This window comes from Larus michahellis, chromosome Z (genome assembly GCF_964199755.1).
Source record: "Larus michahellis chromosome Z, bLarMic1.1, whole genome shotgun sequence".
Lineage (NCBI taxonomy): Eukaryota > Metazoa > Chordata > Aves > Charadriiformes > Laridae > Larus > Larus michahellis.
The window spans coordinates 52,870,607-52,886,006 of record NC_133930.1 but is presented as its reverse complement, the minus strand read 5'-3'; the positions used below and the strand labels follow the sequence as shown (position 1 = coordinate 52,886,006).

At 42.5% G+C, this 15,400-nt stretch overlaps 1 protein-coding gene across 1 annotated transcript; it reads right to left on the bottom strand.

Annotated features, from left to right (window-relative positions):
* Positions 1-4,334: 4,334 nt before the first annotated feature.
* CCIN (calicin) lies at positions 4,335-5,455 on the bottom strand. The gene is given in 6 exon segments (XM_074568868.1): positions 4,335-4,496; positions 4,498-4,547; positions 4,751-4,798; positions 4,801-5,103; positions 5,106-5,395; positions 5,397-5,455. Coding segments are annotated over 6 exon segments (912 nt in total).
* Positions 5,456-15,400: the final 9,945 nt, after the last annotated feature.

Below are 15,400 nucleotides of genomic sequence, written 5' to 3'. Positions count from 1 at the left end.
TTCCTGTGTGAATTTAAGAATGTGAGATAAACCGCATGTTGAGTTGCACATTCTTCCCCACTGTCAACATCGCTTGCTCAGGAAAAAAGAGCAAGCAAACTCATACCGTATGACAGAAAGCTCCCTTCACCTCTCTTTGTCAATAAAAACATGTGCCTGGTTTCTCCTGTGAAAACTCAGAATCTGGCATGGCAGAAGGCTAGACTTCCCTGTATTTTGTCTTCTAGGAGAAACACAGCAAGGTTATTTATTTTAAATAATGTCCAGAAGCCACAGGCCCCAATTTCATAACTATAAAACATAGAGAATATAGAATATAGAAACAGGGAGACTATAAAAATGAAACACCATCATGAAGTGTACACCGTGCTTTCACAGAAACTTGATGAAAACTTTGTCCCATAACTTATTCAAACAATGCACTCTCATGTGCATTTTCATCACTCTTCTTTCCTTATATGTAAACAAAAGTGGAATATCTCACTACTTCTTTTTAACTGTGAATAGTGACTTTGGGATGACAACCTAGCAACTTCTTTCACACTTCCACTGCCTCTTAGGCCCATGGGAGATTTCTGAGGACTTAATGACATAAACAAATGGAATATTGTGACTTAAAATGAAAAGCCAATCTGGTTACTTGCCTATCTTAAATTTGCAGAATAGGGGTAAAGGCATATGAAATACAAGCAGAATTGTAAGTTTCCAAACAGACCAAGAAAATTCTTATCTGTGTTCCATGAGAATGGGTAATGTTACGCTATTTGCTTTAGATGCAAAGGAAAATACAGTGAGTTAATAGAGCTGTTTTGATGATGAATTCCCAAATTTGTATGCTATCTATAATTCAGGTGCACTGTGAAATACTTTTGCATTATCAAAGCTGTTATCTTTTTCCTGCTTTCTTACCCTGCAAAATAAGTCAGGATAATGCTTTTTTGAAAGGCAGATGTCAATGCTTAGAGACCAGTACAGAACATGAGTAGTACCTTTCATAATTCATCCATAGTCATCTATTGATGTGTTACACTGAGGAGAAGAGTTTATTACAGAAATATTAAATGAATAAACCTTCAAGGAAAGCCTAAAAGCCAATTAGACTACAAAAGACTTTCAGGATGGTTCTGTTTATCTCCATTCTTTGAAAGAGGATGCCATATAATTCAAATTTATAAGTGTACTGAGATCTGTTTTAAAACTAGTTTAAAAAGGTGTTTTCACGCATTTATGAAAATATGGGATTACAGTTCTGCAGTTCCAACATTAAAGAAATCCTTGCAACAAAGTAGTGTCATTTTTACTGAGTGATTTAAGTGATTTATTGTTTACAAAATTAAACACTTAGTAGAACAGATGTTTCCATAGCAGAAAAGTTAAATGCAAGTCCTTCTAGAAGCATGGAGATGAGAAAGGCATTGTACAACTGACATCTGGACACGAGCCATATCCCAGGAACTTTCTCTAACTAGAACCTCATTGCACAAGAGCCAACAGCTAACAACAATTAGAAGGGGAGAGCACATGATGACTAGGATCTGGTCCAGGTCCACTGAAATAAATGAAGAGGTTCCCTCAACCTGCCAATGGCTAGGGACTTTCAAGCTATATAAAGAAAAACCCAGCTTTTCAGTTATGAGAACGTAGTATTTTATAACTACACTCCTACATCTGAAAGATGGTGGCTACTTTGTCCAATTCCTACTTCTCTGCAAGTTACAGGAGCCAAAAAGAGCCGGTTTGAGAGGCACGTAAAGCTAATGGCATCTGTCTGCTTCAAAGCAGATACCCTGCTCATCACCTCACATCAAGCTGGAAGCTTCCTCAAAGCAGACTTGTAGAGATCACTGCACGTACACTGACTTGGGCAGCTAGAGCTACAATTAGCAGTTCTACTAAATGGGTTTATGAAGACTAAAGCCTACAGGTTTATGAAGACTAAAGCCTACAAAGAAAACATGCCAACACTTCACTGTCCTTCAGTTTAAGCCCATCTGCACTACAGACGCACGCTGCAGCTGTTCACCTTGTTTTGCCTGCCCTGGAAGAGCAGCAAGCAATTCACACGTTCAGACAATCAAACTGGAGACACAAATTTTTCACTACAACACTCAAGAGTGGCTAGCCTTTAAATGCATGTAGTTCTAATCTCCAGAAAGACAGCAGTTGTTTCGTGAGAGAGGCTCCTTGGCAAGCACTGATTCACCAGCTAGGTGAGAGGGCTTGAAGTGTCTCATCCTCACTTCATATGCATATTGACAAATATTTGTCTTCTGCTACGGCCTCCAGTATCACAGGAAGACAACGCTGCTTTCAGTTTACCATGCTGATTTGTTGCCATGAGAGTTTAACAGGATGGAGTAAAGAGCAGACATAGTGTCTGCTATGTTAAACACAACCTTCCCAAGATAAGAGGTGCAGCTGCTTTCAAAAGAACACCCAGAAACAGAAGGCAGCGTAAGAAATGTACCTAGAATGAATAAACCTGTGGTGCAGTCACAGCAGTGCTTGGTATTCAAGTAGAATCTGAATAAGCAGAAGATAGAGATTGTTCCATGCCTAAGGGAAACATAGAGCTGCACAAAGATGAACAAAGCAGGGGACAGACTGTCAGAGCAGAACAGTAACAGCAGAAGTAATATGACAAGAGATCAGGGAGGAGGAGTATAAAGAAGCAGGTTTGCAAATACGGGTTCAAGACACCTCAAATAATATGAATTATGGAAGAAGCAATCTGAACCTTCAGAACATGAGATTGTGAAATCGCATTTTGAATGGATTGCATGGGGCTAAAGAATCCAGAGAAGAAAATGCAATGTAGAGGGGTTCTTATAAGGAATTAGACATAAAGGGTGCATTCTTTTATCAAAAGAAGTGGCAGGTGAGTCACGGAATTGCTTAGGCTGGTTAGTCCAACCTGCTTGCTCAAGCAGGGTCAGCAAAAGCAGGCTTCCCTGTCTCCAGTCTGGTTTTGAATATTCACCACAGATGAAGACTGCGCAACATCTCTGGACACTTGTTCCAGTGTCTGACCACCTTCACAGTAAAAAAGTGTTTTCTTGTGTTCAGGTTGAATTTCTTTTTTTATTATTTTTTTTTTATTTTTATTTTTAAATAAAATAAATTGTCCATTGGCTGTTGTCCTGTCACTGGGCACTACTGAAAAGAACCTGGTTCCCTCTTCTTCATTTTCGTAGAATCATAGAATCATAGGGTTGGAAGGGATCTCTGGAGATCATCTAGTCCAACCCCCTGCCAGAGCAGTGTCACCTAGAGCAGGCTGCACAGGAACGCGTCCAGGCGGGTTTTGAATGTCTCCAGAGTTGGAGACTCCACCACCTCTCTGGGCAGCCTGTTCCAGTGCTCTGCCACCCTCAAGGAAAGGTATTTATACACATTGAGCCATCACACCACTAGCTAAACAGTTCAAGCTGTCTGCCTCTCCTCATAAGAAAGATGCTTAAGTCCCTTAATCTTTGTGGTCCTGCCCTGGACTTGCTCCAGCATGTCAATTTCTTTCTTGTACTCTGGGCCCAGAACTGGATTCAGCACTCCAGATGTGCGGAGTACAGAAGAAGGATCAGTTTCCTTGATGTATTGGCAACAGTCTTCCTAATGCAGCCCAGGATGCTGTTGGCCTTCTTTGTCATGAGGGCATATTGCTGGTGGACAGTCAGCTTCTTGTCCACACGGACCCCATGGTCCTTCTTTGCAGAGCTACTCTCCAGCTACTCAGCCCCCAGCATGTACTGATGCCTGGAGTTATTCTCACCCCAATGCAAGACTTTGCATCTCCCGTTGTTGAACTTTGTGATATTCCTCTCTGCCCAATTCTTCAGCCTGTCAAGGTCCCTCTGAGTGGCAGCACAACCCTCTGGTATAACAGCCACTCCTCCTGGTTTTGTATCATCTGTGAACTTGCTGAAGCAGCACTCTGCCCCATCATCCAGGTCATTAATGAAGAAGTTAAACAGTATTGGCTCCAGTATCAAGTGCTGGGGTATACCACTAGTGATTTGCTTCCGACTTGACTTTGTGCCACTTATCACAGCCTCTGGGCCTGGTTGTTCAGCCTGTTTTCAATTTACCTCACTGTCCATTTATTTAACCCATATTTTGTCAGCTTGTCTATTAGGATGTTGTGAAAGACAGTGTTAAAAGCAATTTTTAGAAGAACTCTGAAAGGTATGGGAAACTGACTAGTCAAGAACTTCTGAAGGATCTGCTTGAATTTTCTTATTTCTCTGCTTTCTGGTGTAGTCTGAGAGAATATTCCTGAGGTCATCTTTCATTTGCATAAACAATGCCTCCATAAAGGGGGGACCTCGTTGTGGTGTTCAACGGAGCACACTGGATGCAATAAATCTAAAGTACAGGTATTTGGTAATATCACAAACATGTTCGTTAATTTGATCACTTCTTTTTCTGCAAGCTGATACCCAAAAATTTTTATTGGAGCTGTGCACACTTAGGATGTTTTCCTGTGGAAAAGACAACAACAGGTTTATGGTTTAATTCAATATGGAAGGTGAGGTATTGCACCACTTTCCCTGCCTAAATGTCAAAGTAATCTGCCATCTGAACAGATAGGAAACAATCATTCATCTGCCTTGTCACAATATAAATTAACTTGACTTTTTTCCTACGGTGATCAAGGCAGTAGCATCCTTATTTTCCCAGTCAGAGTCCAGTTCTCTCTTTCCTCCCATCACCCTACTTGCAAATGTTGAGACCTATTTCCTTGTATCAGCACAATCCCCAAGGCAGTACATCACTCCCTCACAGGTCACCATGATGTGAAGACCAAACCTATAGACAGTACCTCAGTTCAGCAATTGTTTTCTATGTCACATCTATGAGCTGTCTTTGAGGTAGTGATCTGGTCTGTTATTCCTCCAGTGACACTAATGGCTAATGCAGCACCACAAGGAGCTGCTTTACATGGCATCTCTGTCAGTTTCAGCCACACATAAGCAAAACATGTAAACTCAAAAGTATAATCAAAGCCCATATCATTAAATCTTACATCCTTTTCCTAGCCTCCTAAAATCATTACAGAGTCGATTACTGACCTCTTCCTCTGGAAGAGAAAGATCTTCAAGCACATTCTTGCTTCATGTCACTCAAAATCGTTTCCATCTGAGCCAGAGGGACAGAATGATTGTTGAGCATCAGCATGTCATGGCTCGTAGCCACCAGTGTCTTGGTTGAGACCCCAGGTACGTGGATATAGGGAAAAATATTACTGGAATATGTTTATCTTTCTTCTTCCCTGAATTTCACTGACTAGATCAGGGCCAGGAAAGCCTGGTTCTCGTTCTGTACATGGAGGTTGTCCTCCTTGAGGAACCTGCCATATATCTGTCAAGGGCTGAGCATGAGTTCTGAAGTACCCACATGTCCCTGCATGGGCACTGTTCACCACCTCTTTAAGCTCACACACGTAAGCTATGAGCATGTAGAACGGGCAGCTTTTCTCCACAAGGGACCTGAGGACAAAAACAGAGCTGTGAGCTTTCAGGAATCACACGAACTATGTTGCCACTTTCAGCAGTTCCTCATTATTTTGAAATGTTATTTCTTTTTTGTGAACTGCATCTTCCCACCTTTAGTCTTGCAAGTGGAAGGCAGATTATAGTAAGAGCTTTCAGACACTAGTTGTTCTGGTGAGATGCATGGTGTCATAAAATACAGCTGCTAGAACACAATACACTGCGGTTACAAGTATTGAAGTGTTGATGGGAAAACAAACTATCAGCTAGAGCTATTTGTAAAGTTCTAGCATGAGAACACGGAACAGGTCGAATAAGACGTAGAAGAAAAATAAAATGAGGCTCTTTTCTCATGAACTTCCTTTCTCAACAGTCTGGAGTAAAACAGATGGAGCTATATGTAGTGTATCAGAGAAAACCAGTACTGCCCCACAGCTAGGAGCGCACGTTGAACACTGACAAGAGCAGGATCTGGCACAGCGTCGGCAGGGACTGTGCATTGGTTTGACACCGTCTAACCATAAAGAGCAGACCCAACTGACCTTCACCTCCAAGAGCAATGGTGCACAGGGATTTCTTTCAAAGGTGATGGAAACTTGAGCTGTATGTCAGGACCTGAAGCTGCTGTTCATGGTGCCCTCTGATCTGTTGGAGAATACCAACTGGATCCAGATTCAAGATGTGCCTCTTACAATGGGAGTGAAGGCACATTGGTGAGAACTTGTGATTAAAGTCTACAAACCAACTGGGAATCGGTTCAGCTATGACCCCAGCACACAGGTTGCCATGACGAGGCAGGTCTGAGGTCAAGCTGTGATGTCAGCCAGGCAGGCCAGGAGGCTGAGATGTGGACCAGCACTGCTACTGGGACTGAATGCCCCAGGCTAAGCTGACATGGGACTACTGGGCTCACAGACCCTGACATTAAGTATTCTGTTTCTTCTCACCCCAGGCTTTCTGCACCACACACTTTTCAACTGCTACTTTGGCAACAGATTTATTAATTTTTGTCCTACGGATCTCCTTTGTGTCTTTTACAAGAGTGTGGAATCTTTTTAAAGTAAAAATTTACATTTACACACCTCTCAGCAAGGTGAAAGAGAATTATTTTTCTCCCTCTCTGCCCTCAATTTACAGAATGTACACTCCTCCTTCCTCTGCCCCTACAGAGCAGAACTGAAGTACAGGGAGATTAGAGTGGACAGTGTCTATTTATTCCCAGTGCCAATTTAGAGATGCCAAAGGCCAGGTATTTCATATTTTTTGTGCTGGTTCAGTACACTTCTCCTACTGACTTGTAGCTGCAAGAATTCAACACTTCCGTAAACTAAATGATAATGCCTTGAATAAGTCAAATCAGCAATTAGATGTGAAAAGCTTGTTTTAATGATTTGTCCAGGATTATCCAGCAACCCAGCAGCAAATACAGGGTGAATCATAACTCACCCTAGGGACCAGCTTTTCTCTTCCCTAAAGGTTTGATCACTGTCAGCCTGCTATCTTCTAAAACACAGAATATACAGACTTTAGGACACTCACCTGCACTACACTTGGTACAGCCTGGAGCAAGATTCCTTTCGGGGCGTATATTTTGCTGACTGTTCTAAAAGTATGCTAAAAGAGGCAAAAATGATGACTGAAAAACACTCTTAAAACTAGCAGCCCTTATCTTCTGAGGTTTTTATAGCCCTAAATATGTGCTCTGTGTCATAGCCCTAGTCATGTGCATTATCAAAAAGCAGTGTGTCCCAGTGATACGTGCAGGGTTGGAAGAAATGGGCCAGGCTTTCAAGGCCAGGCTTGATGAGGCTCTGAGCAACCTGATCTATTAAAGATGTCCCTGCTTACTGCAGGGGGTTGGACTAGATGACCTTTAAAGGTCCCTTCCAACCTAACACGTTCTATGATTCTGTGATTCTATGAAATAGATCTCTGCTTCTTCAGCACAGAAAATAACTGAAGGAGAGGAGACAGTTGTACTGAAGAAGGGAGAAAATACGCTGATGGCAGGCCTTTGATTAAATTCAAGATCTTTACCAATTTTGAATGTGTTCTAATGGATCACAGCCATTCACCTGTGACTTTCAGGAAAAAGAAGATGCTTAACATCATCTGTTCTGTATCCTTCACTGTCTCTCTCCTGCCTTTTTCTCATGTAGACTCCTTTTTCCTAGTCCCATTTGTCTCATATTACTCATCCAATCAGGGAAAGGCCCTTTGAGTTTCATGACTCCGTCCCCCCAGCTGCTGTTTCCAGCAGCATTTCTCATTAAACTGGTCTCCTTCAAGTTCCCCTGTCCCACACATTTCATGCCAACTTCCTGGGCTCCTCAGCTCTTGGGCTGCACCTCATTCTTCCCAGTTCACCAACCCAGTATCAGCCTGTGCCACTCTTTATTCTCTCACTATTCCCTAGTTTCTCCATATATCTTTTCCCTTCTGAATCTCTTCCAACCTCTGTAATGCTTAATCACTGGTTGTCAGTCACAGTTGTCTTGCTTACAGTATCCCAGCAATCCTTTCCAAACACTTTATCCAGACTCAGTCTCCCACTTCCCTGTGGAAGTAATTTAAACAGTTATTTAAACGCTACAAGACCTGGTGACAGGGTAAGTCCATCCATTACTGCAATGTACTGATCTGCTAGCACATCTAGCATTGGGGTTTGGCTTCTTAGATCATGGGACCCGCTTTGAGAAACCTGGTCTATTGGGGCTGGATGGGGTCCAACTGTAAGAAAAGGGGAAAAACATCTTTGGTCAGAGGCTTTCCAAACTGGTGAAGAGGGCTTTAAACTAGAGTTGCTGGGGGAGGGGAACTGCAATCCATCCCACTCCTACCAGTATGATGCCAGTACCAGTAATAGATGCCCAGAACCTGGAGAAGGGTTACTCCTGGTCAAAGGGGGAGGGTTTGACAGGGCCAGTCAGATCTGGCAAATCAACAAATGGCTACAGGACTGGTGCCACAGCCAGGAGTTTGGCTACTTAGACCATGGGACTTGCTTCGAGAAACAATGTCTACTGGGGGCTGATGGGATCCACCTCTGAGAGAAGAAGAGCATCTTCGGCCTAAGGCTTGCCAAGCTGGTGAAGAGGGCTTTAAACTAAAGTTGCTGGTGGAGGGGAACATCAATCCATCCCAGTCCCCAGTACGATGCCAGTGCCAGCAATAGATGCCTGGAGCCTGGACAAGAATCACAGGTCAGCAGGAGAGCACCTGGAGTGCAGCAAAAAGGAATTCCAGTCAGTAAGTCAGCTTTACTGGGGGCCCAACTTAATGCCTCTACACAAATGCATGCAGCGTGGGAAATAAACAAGCAGAGTTAGCAGTGTATGCACGCCTGCAGGGCTATGATCTTATTGGCATCCCAGAGACACGGTGGGATGGCTCCTATGACTGGAGTGTTGGAATGGAAGGATACAGGCTGTTTAGGAAGGACAGGCAGGGGAGATGAGGAGGGGGTGTCACCCTCTATGTCAAGGACCAGCTGGAGTGTGTGGAACTCCACTTGGTGTTGGATGAGGAGCTGACTGAGAGCTTACGGGTCAGGATCAAAGGGAGGGCAGGGACAGGTGATGTTATAGTGGGCATCCGAGGACAAGGCCCTCTATAGACAGACAGGAGCAGCCTCATGTTCACAAGCCTTAGCCCTCGTGGGGGACTTCAGCCACCCCGATATCTGTGGAGGGACAGCACAGCAGGGCATAAGCAATCCAGGAGGTTCCTGGAATGCATTGATGATAACTTCCTTCTCCAAGTAATAGAAGAACCAATGAGGAGAGGTGGATAAGGAATTGGTTGGATAGCCGCACTCAAAGAGTTGTGGTCAATGGCTCCAAGTTGAGACCAGTGACGAGCGGTGTTCCTCAGGGGTCAGTACTGGGACAGTGCTGTTTAACATCTTTGTTGGGGACATGGACAGTGGGATTGAGTGGACCCTCAGCAAATTTGCCAATGACATCAAGCTGTGTGAAGCAGTCAACATGCTGGAGGGAAGGGATGCCATCCAGAGGGACCTGGACAGGCTTGAGAAGTGGCCCTGTATGAACCTCATGAAATTCAACAAGTCTAAATGCAAGGTTCTGCATGTGGGTCAGAGCAATCCCAAGCACAAACACAGGCTGGGCGGAGAATGGATTGATAGCAGCCCCGAGGAGAAGGACTTAGGGATGTTGGCGGATGAGAAGCTCAACATGAGCCGGCTATATGCACTCACAGCCCAGAAAGCCAACTGTATCCTGGGCTGCATCAAAGGAAGAGAGGCCAGAAGGTTGAAGGAGGTGATTCTGGCCCCCTACTCTGCTCTCGTGAGACGCCACCTGGAGTGCTGTGTCCAGCTCTGGGGCCCCAAACATAAAAAGGACATGGACCTGTTGGACCAAGTACAGAGGAGGGCCTTGAAGATGATCAGAGGGCTGTAGCACCTCTGTTATGAAGACGGGCTGAGAGAGTTGGGGTTGTTCAGCCTGGAGAAGAGGAGGCTCTGGGAAGACCTTATAGCAACCTTCCAGTATTGGAAGGGGGCCTACAGGAAAGATGGGGAGGAGTCTTTATCAGGGAATGTAGCAATAGGACAAAGGGTAATGGTTTTAAACTGAAAGAGGGTAGATTTAGATTAGATATAAGGAAGAAATTCTTTATTGTGAGGGTGGTGAGACGCTGGAACAGGTTGCCCAGAAAAGTTGTGGATGCCCCATCCCTGGAAGTGTTCAAGGCCAGGTTGGATGAGGCTTTGAGCAGCCTGGTCTAGTTGGAGGTGTCCCTGCCCATGGCAGGGGGGTTGGAACTAGATGATCTTTAAGGTCCCTTCCAACCTAAACCATTCTATTATTCTATGATCCTGTGATCTAGACTCATTCAAAATACACAGGCTTGCTCTCAAACTTGCAAGAGAAAGTTGCAGAGAACAAAAGGGAAACACGCTGGTAATCTTGGCTAGTCAGAATTTGGCTGGTATCTTACATTTGGATGCTGGGCTGAAAAGAGAAAATCTATAGAAAACAAATTCTTGCTGTCCCCACAAGGAAGTATACTGCCCGTGACTGTTATCTGTGTATCCCAGTAAAAATGATACTGTCATTGCTAGCAAGATACCTAATGCTAGCCTTGCAAGGCCACAGAACTGGTGGGCTGTTAGGCTTGTTATCAGCTTGTATAATTTTGAAGTGCAAACTGAAACTTGGTTCTGGGCGTCTTTTGTTATCATGTGGAGTTTAAATGTGGGATAATACCAGAGACCTTGAAAATACATGCACAGGATGAAGACAGAGGCCACAAGACTGTAAATATCTCACTGGCAGGCATCTTCTGGTTATTGAAGAAGTGTAACCTTAAGAGCTTGGAACACTGCTTTAGACGTATCAAAGAGGACAAAGAAGCAGCCAAACAAGAAGATAAGGGAAATGGCGTGTTGAGAGGAAGTTAACACCCCCCAGCATTGCACAGCATATAGTCCAAGGAAAGGACACCAAAGCCTTAAAATCTACGGAGAAACTCAAACATTTCTAAATGATTGGACATTCATAACTGTTTTACAAATGGACTAGAACTTCGGATTTGAAAGGAATTGCTGCTGGCAAATGGTCATCAGCACTGGATCATCATGGAATTCTCTTCCTACAAACTGTGTCAAAGCTGCAAGTGCATTGCAACTTTTCAAAGGTCTTTTGTCATGCCAGCCAAGCTCCAGGACATGATAAAATTCTGTTTGTGTCTGAGTGCATAAACTACAAGCACTTCTTGTCTCAAGCTCTGTAATTCCTGAAAAAAAGCATTACTGTATGTAAATTCAGTTTGGCTAGTATGATAACAGTGTGACAACTATCATACTCTGATCAGCCCTGAAGTGGTCAGGCAGTTGGACTAGGTGGTCTTTGTAGGTCCCTTCCAGCTGGAACTGTTCTGTTCTGTTCTGTTCTATTCTATTCTATTCTATTCTATTCTATTCTATTCTATTCTATTCTATTCTATTCTATTCTATTCCAAAGAATACTTCTCGTTATTGTGCACAAATGTATCCATAAAATCCTCAGTGAGAGATGGCTCTCCCACTGAAATAAAAGACAAACCTCCAAAAGAACCAGGGGTTTAGACATCACATAGTTTCACAGAATACGAGTTTGGAATAGGTGTGGCCACACCCTCATCAGGAAGGAAGTGGTAGGTAGGATAAAACTGCCTGAGTTGGAATCATTCTTTCACTGTTCCGCTGTTTCTGCGCTTTTAATACTTGTTTCTTGCTTTTGTGCTCTACATTAGAATTATGTACATATAGCTGCATATCCTCTTACCTCCAATTCTACTGATTTAATACAGGAAAAGGAAAAGCACAGAGGCTCAGTCTTCTGTCATTTTAGACTGTGATAGGCAAAACGGTATTCTGCCATTGTAAAATTATTCCAGAAGTTAATTATTTGTGTGCTGGAGGCATCTTTTTCCTGCTTCTTTACCTGATGGTTGAACAAGGAACTTGTCCCAAGAAAGAAGGAAGGGTCTGTCTGTCCTGTGGAGCTGGTGGGAAGCATTTGTGTAGGAAGAACCTAAAGCACCTAATGAACTTTGGGGAACAAGATGTGGCTTTGGGCTGCGAGCCATATTGTTTAGTTGGAGACATGTCCCATGGGCAAGTATGTAAACTAAAATTCAGTGTGACATAGCACATTAGAGATTTGCTTCAAATATTACAATTAAGAAATACTTTCTTAATGAACTTCTCTTTCAGTCAGCTAAGTTTCAGGGGAAACGTCACTACAATTATTGTTAGCATTTATATGCATTCTGTATTAAGGTCACACTCAAAAGTTGTTTTGCACAGACAATAATGAGTGTGAGGTGTTTTAATAAATGGTTAGCTAATTTTTATAGTCTTAAAATCCAACAGATTATGGTATGGCTTTTAATCCTATAAAATTCCTGAAATTATTTTATTATGGCCCATTATGGGGTATAATAGTAATATCTGCAACATACTTTTAATTTTTTATTCTCTCTCTAGAAATGTTCACAAAGTATGCATTACCCACTACACATAATGTAACCATTTTTGTAGGAACTGTATTTTACTCAGATCATTTCTGCAACTGTGGTTCAGCACCCCTAAAGAAGTTATGCCTGGATTTGTATCCACCCGTGACTGTAGTAAGTGTAATTGACCAGCAGAAATGGCTAACTGAGGTTCAGTTACCATGAAACTTTCCTGGCTATGAAATAGCCTCCAGCTTGACCTGTTTCTAGAGAACTGGCTGGTTTTGTATGGATACACACATTCCTGCTTTTTGTATTGTCTGCAATACTTAAGAAAGACAAAGCAAAAAATTTATTTATTTATACACTGTCCTCTTCCCACCATCATTTGCAGCTTTCAGTCCTTTACAAAAGACAGCATCCGTTCTGTGTGTCACTTCAGCTGTATACCATGTCACACATCAGTATACCCTGATGTCACATACCATGTGTATTATGGTATACTGCTACTCAAGGCCATTTCTGGTTTGAAATTGAGGCAATTTCTTAGGCTGTCTCTCACATAGTGCTATGCAGTTGGGAGTACAGTGGTTGGGTTCAAATAGTCGCTGTTACTGCAGTCTCTCAGGAGGATGCAGTTCTCCTCAGGGAACAGCCAACACCAGCAAAAAGACTTACTACAGTACTGTAACTGCAATTGTGCAAAGGTTAGTATGTGGTCCTAATATTGTGTGTAGACGAGGCCTTAAGATCAAATTCAGCTTCACCCCACAAAAAAAAAACATATACCACAAAATCATAATAAATGCAATAACTGATTTTCAGTTACATTAAAACCTCACAGACAGGCCCAGAATGTCAGAAGTGTGTCTGCATGTCTGTCGGAGGATGATTTTGGAGTAAGATACTTTCAGAATCAGCCTTCGTCAGAACACAGAAGTATGTGCAGACTGTTTCTATTTCTCCAGCTGCTCCATATTCCCTAGTTGAGGCATCAGTTCAGGAGTGCTAAGAAAAATGGGTAAATCCCTGAACATGCTGGTTTTTGAAGAGCACTAAAACACAAGGCTATGATATACATGTTCAGTCCTTGGAGATGGCAAACGTTACCCTCGCTTATTTGACCAACAGATATAACTCTGATAAATTAATGTTCCTCCTCTTGCCCATGGAAGTATTTTAAAGGAGAAAATTAGGTTCTTTTCTTTCCACCTCAACAAGTTTTTTAACCCATTTGCTTACCATAGTGCTGATGGCCCTCTCTTGACTCTCTGGTGAGATTTCTGGTATATTTTTGCATTTGTATAGGATGGGTGCAAATAAATGTGTTAAATACTTCCCTAGTCTTATAATGGGAAATCTAGATTTTAAAAACCATAGCTGTATGACCTAGCAAAGTGTTGCAGTTTAATTTCCTCTGGGATAGTAAGTTTCCTTACAAAGTTAATTCATTGCCATCGCTTGGAATACAAGGGGAAAGCAAGCAAGAACATTCTGAATGTAAAAATGCAGAACATCTTCTGTCCAGAAATACTCAGTTTTCAAAAATATGTGCCAAAAAAATTGCAAATTTCTCACCTTTCCTACTTTCTGAGAGTAGGATTGGGGCTGTATGTTTCTGTTTTCACAATACTGGGTCTTGCAGCAGCAGAACTGCTGAGACAGCTGCATGCCTATGTTTTAAATCACCAGTAGGTGGACACCCTCCTGATATTCTCACTGTCTCATTTCCAAGCTTAACCTTACTCTGATCACCAGAAATCCACTCGCATGGTCTCCCTTTCATTCCAGGAACCCAATGCTTTTGGTCTCTGTGTATTCTTTGGTCATATCAGGGATTAATGACTGGGGTCAATAGAAAGGGCTGTAAGGACTCTCCTGTCTTTCAGTGATTTTGATTACTGGCATAACCAGTAATTTGAGCTCCATACCTACACAGTCAGCAGCTTCCAGTGGTGATAAATTCCTATCACGTACACATCTACATCATATATCCGAAACATTAGTTCTTAACTTTGTTAAGAAAAATCTGGGGTTTTTTGATCAAGTCTATTCCACCAACACCTAGCTGTGCAGCTCTCCAGCAGCCCACGTCAGGTAACCACTACCCACTTTCCCTGTCCTTAATTCACCACCTTTTAGTTATCAAAGAGAAGAATACCTCAACGATCTCAACAGGGACCATTAATAACCTTCCAAACAGTCACTGGCAGGAGGGCTCCATGGTAAATGATTTCATGTAGCTGGTTCCATGAGACATGGCTGCTGTTTGATTATCTCCCATGGGTGGGAAGAGATACTGGAAGAAAACAGAAAGTAAGCCATATGTGCCCTGGAGGAATAACAGGAATGTGGAATAACTGACCATGTGAATATCTCTGAACACAGAGTATTTCTTTCCTCAGATCTGTCAACTCATCATTTTTCTCCACAGATACACATTTGTATTAAATAAAAGAACCCTGTGATTAATGTGAGTAAACAAGCAATTCAGTGTTTTCCAGCCTCATCGGGTTCAGTGAAGAGAAAAGCGGAGGGAGACGTGGGGACAATTTATCACATTTTTTGAGGTCACACTGATCTCTGGGTGGATTCTGTCCAGGCAGCATAGCTTGGTTTGGTTTAATTCCTGAAGGAAAACATTATCTTAAAATAGACAGTTCTTGTTTTATTTCTATTGGATTTAAAATGTAGTTAATCAATGGTTATGCTCAATAAACCACTACATGCAACAAATGCAAACAGACTGCTCATTAAGCTATTCCATTAGTATAACTGTCCCGCAGAATGTGCTTTCATTTACACAGAAACTTGCTCCTCGAGCTTAACAAACACACCTGTTTCACACCTACAAATTTTTATTATGATGTTCTTTATGCTTAAAGCCCTGGGAGAAGGTAACTGCAATCTTGGGCAAAACGCCACAGCTAAGTTGTGGGTAGTTC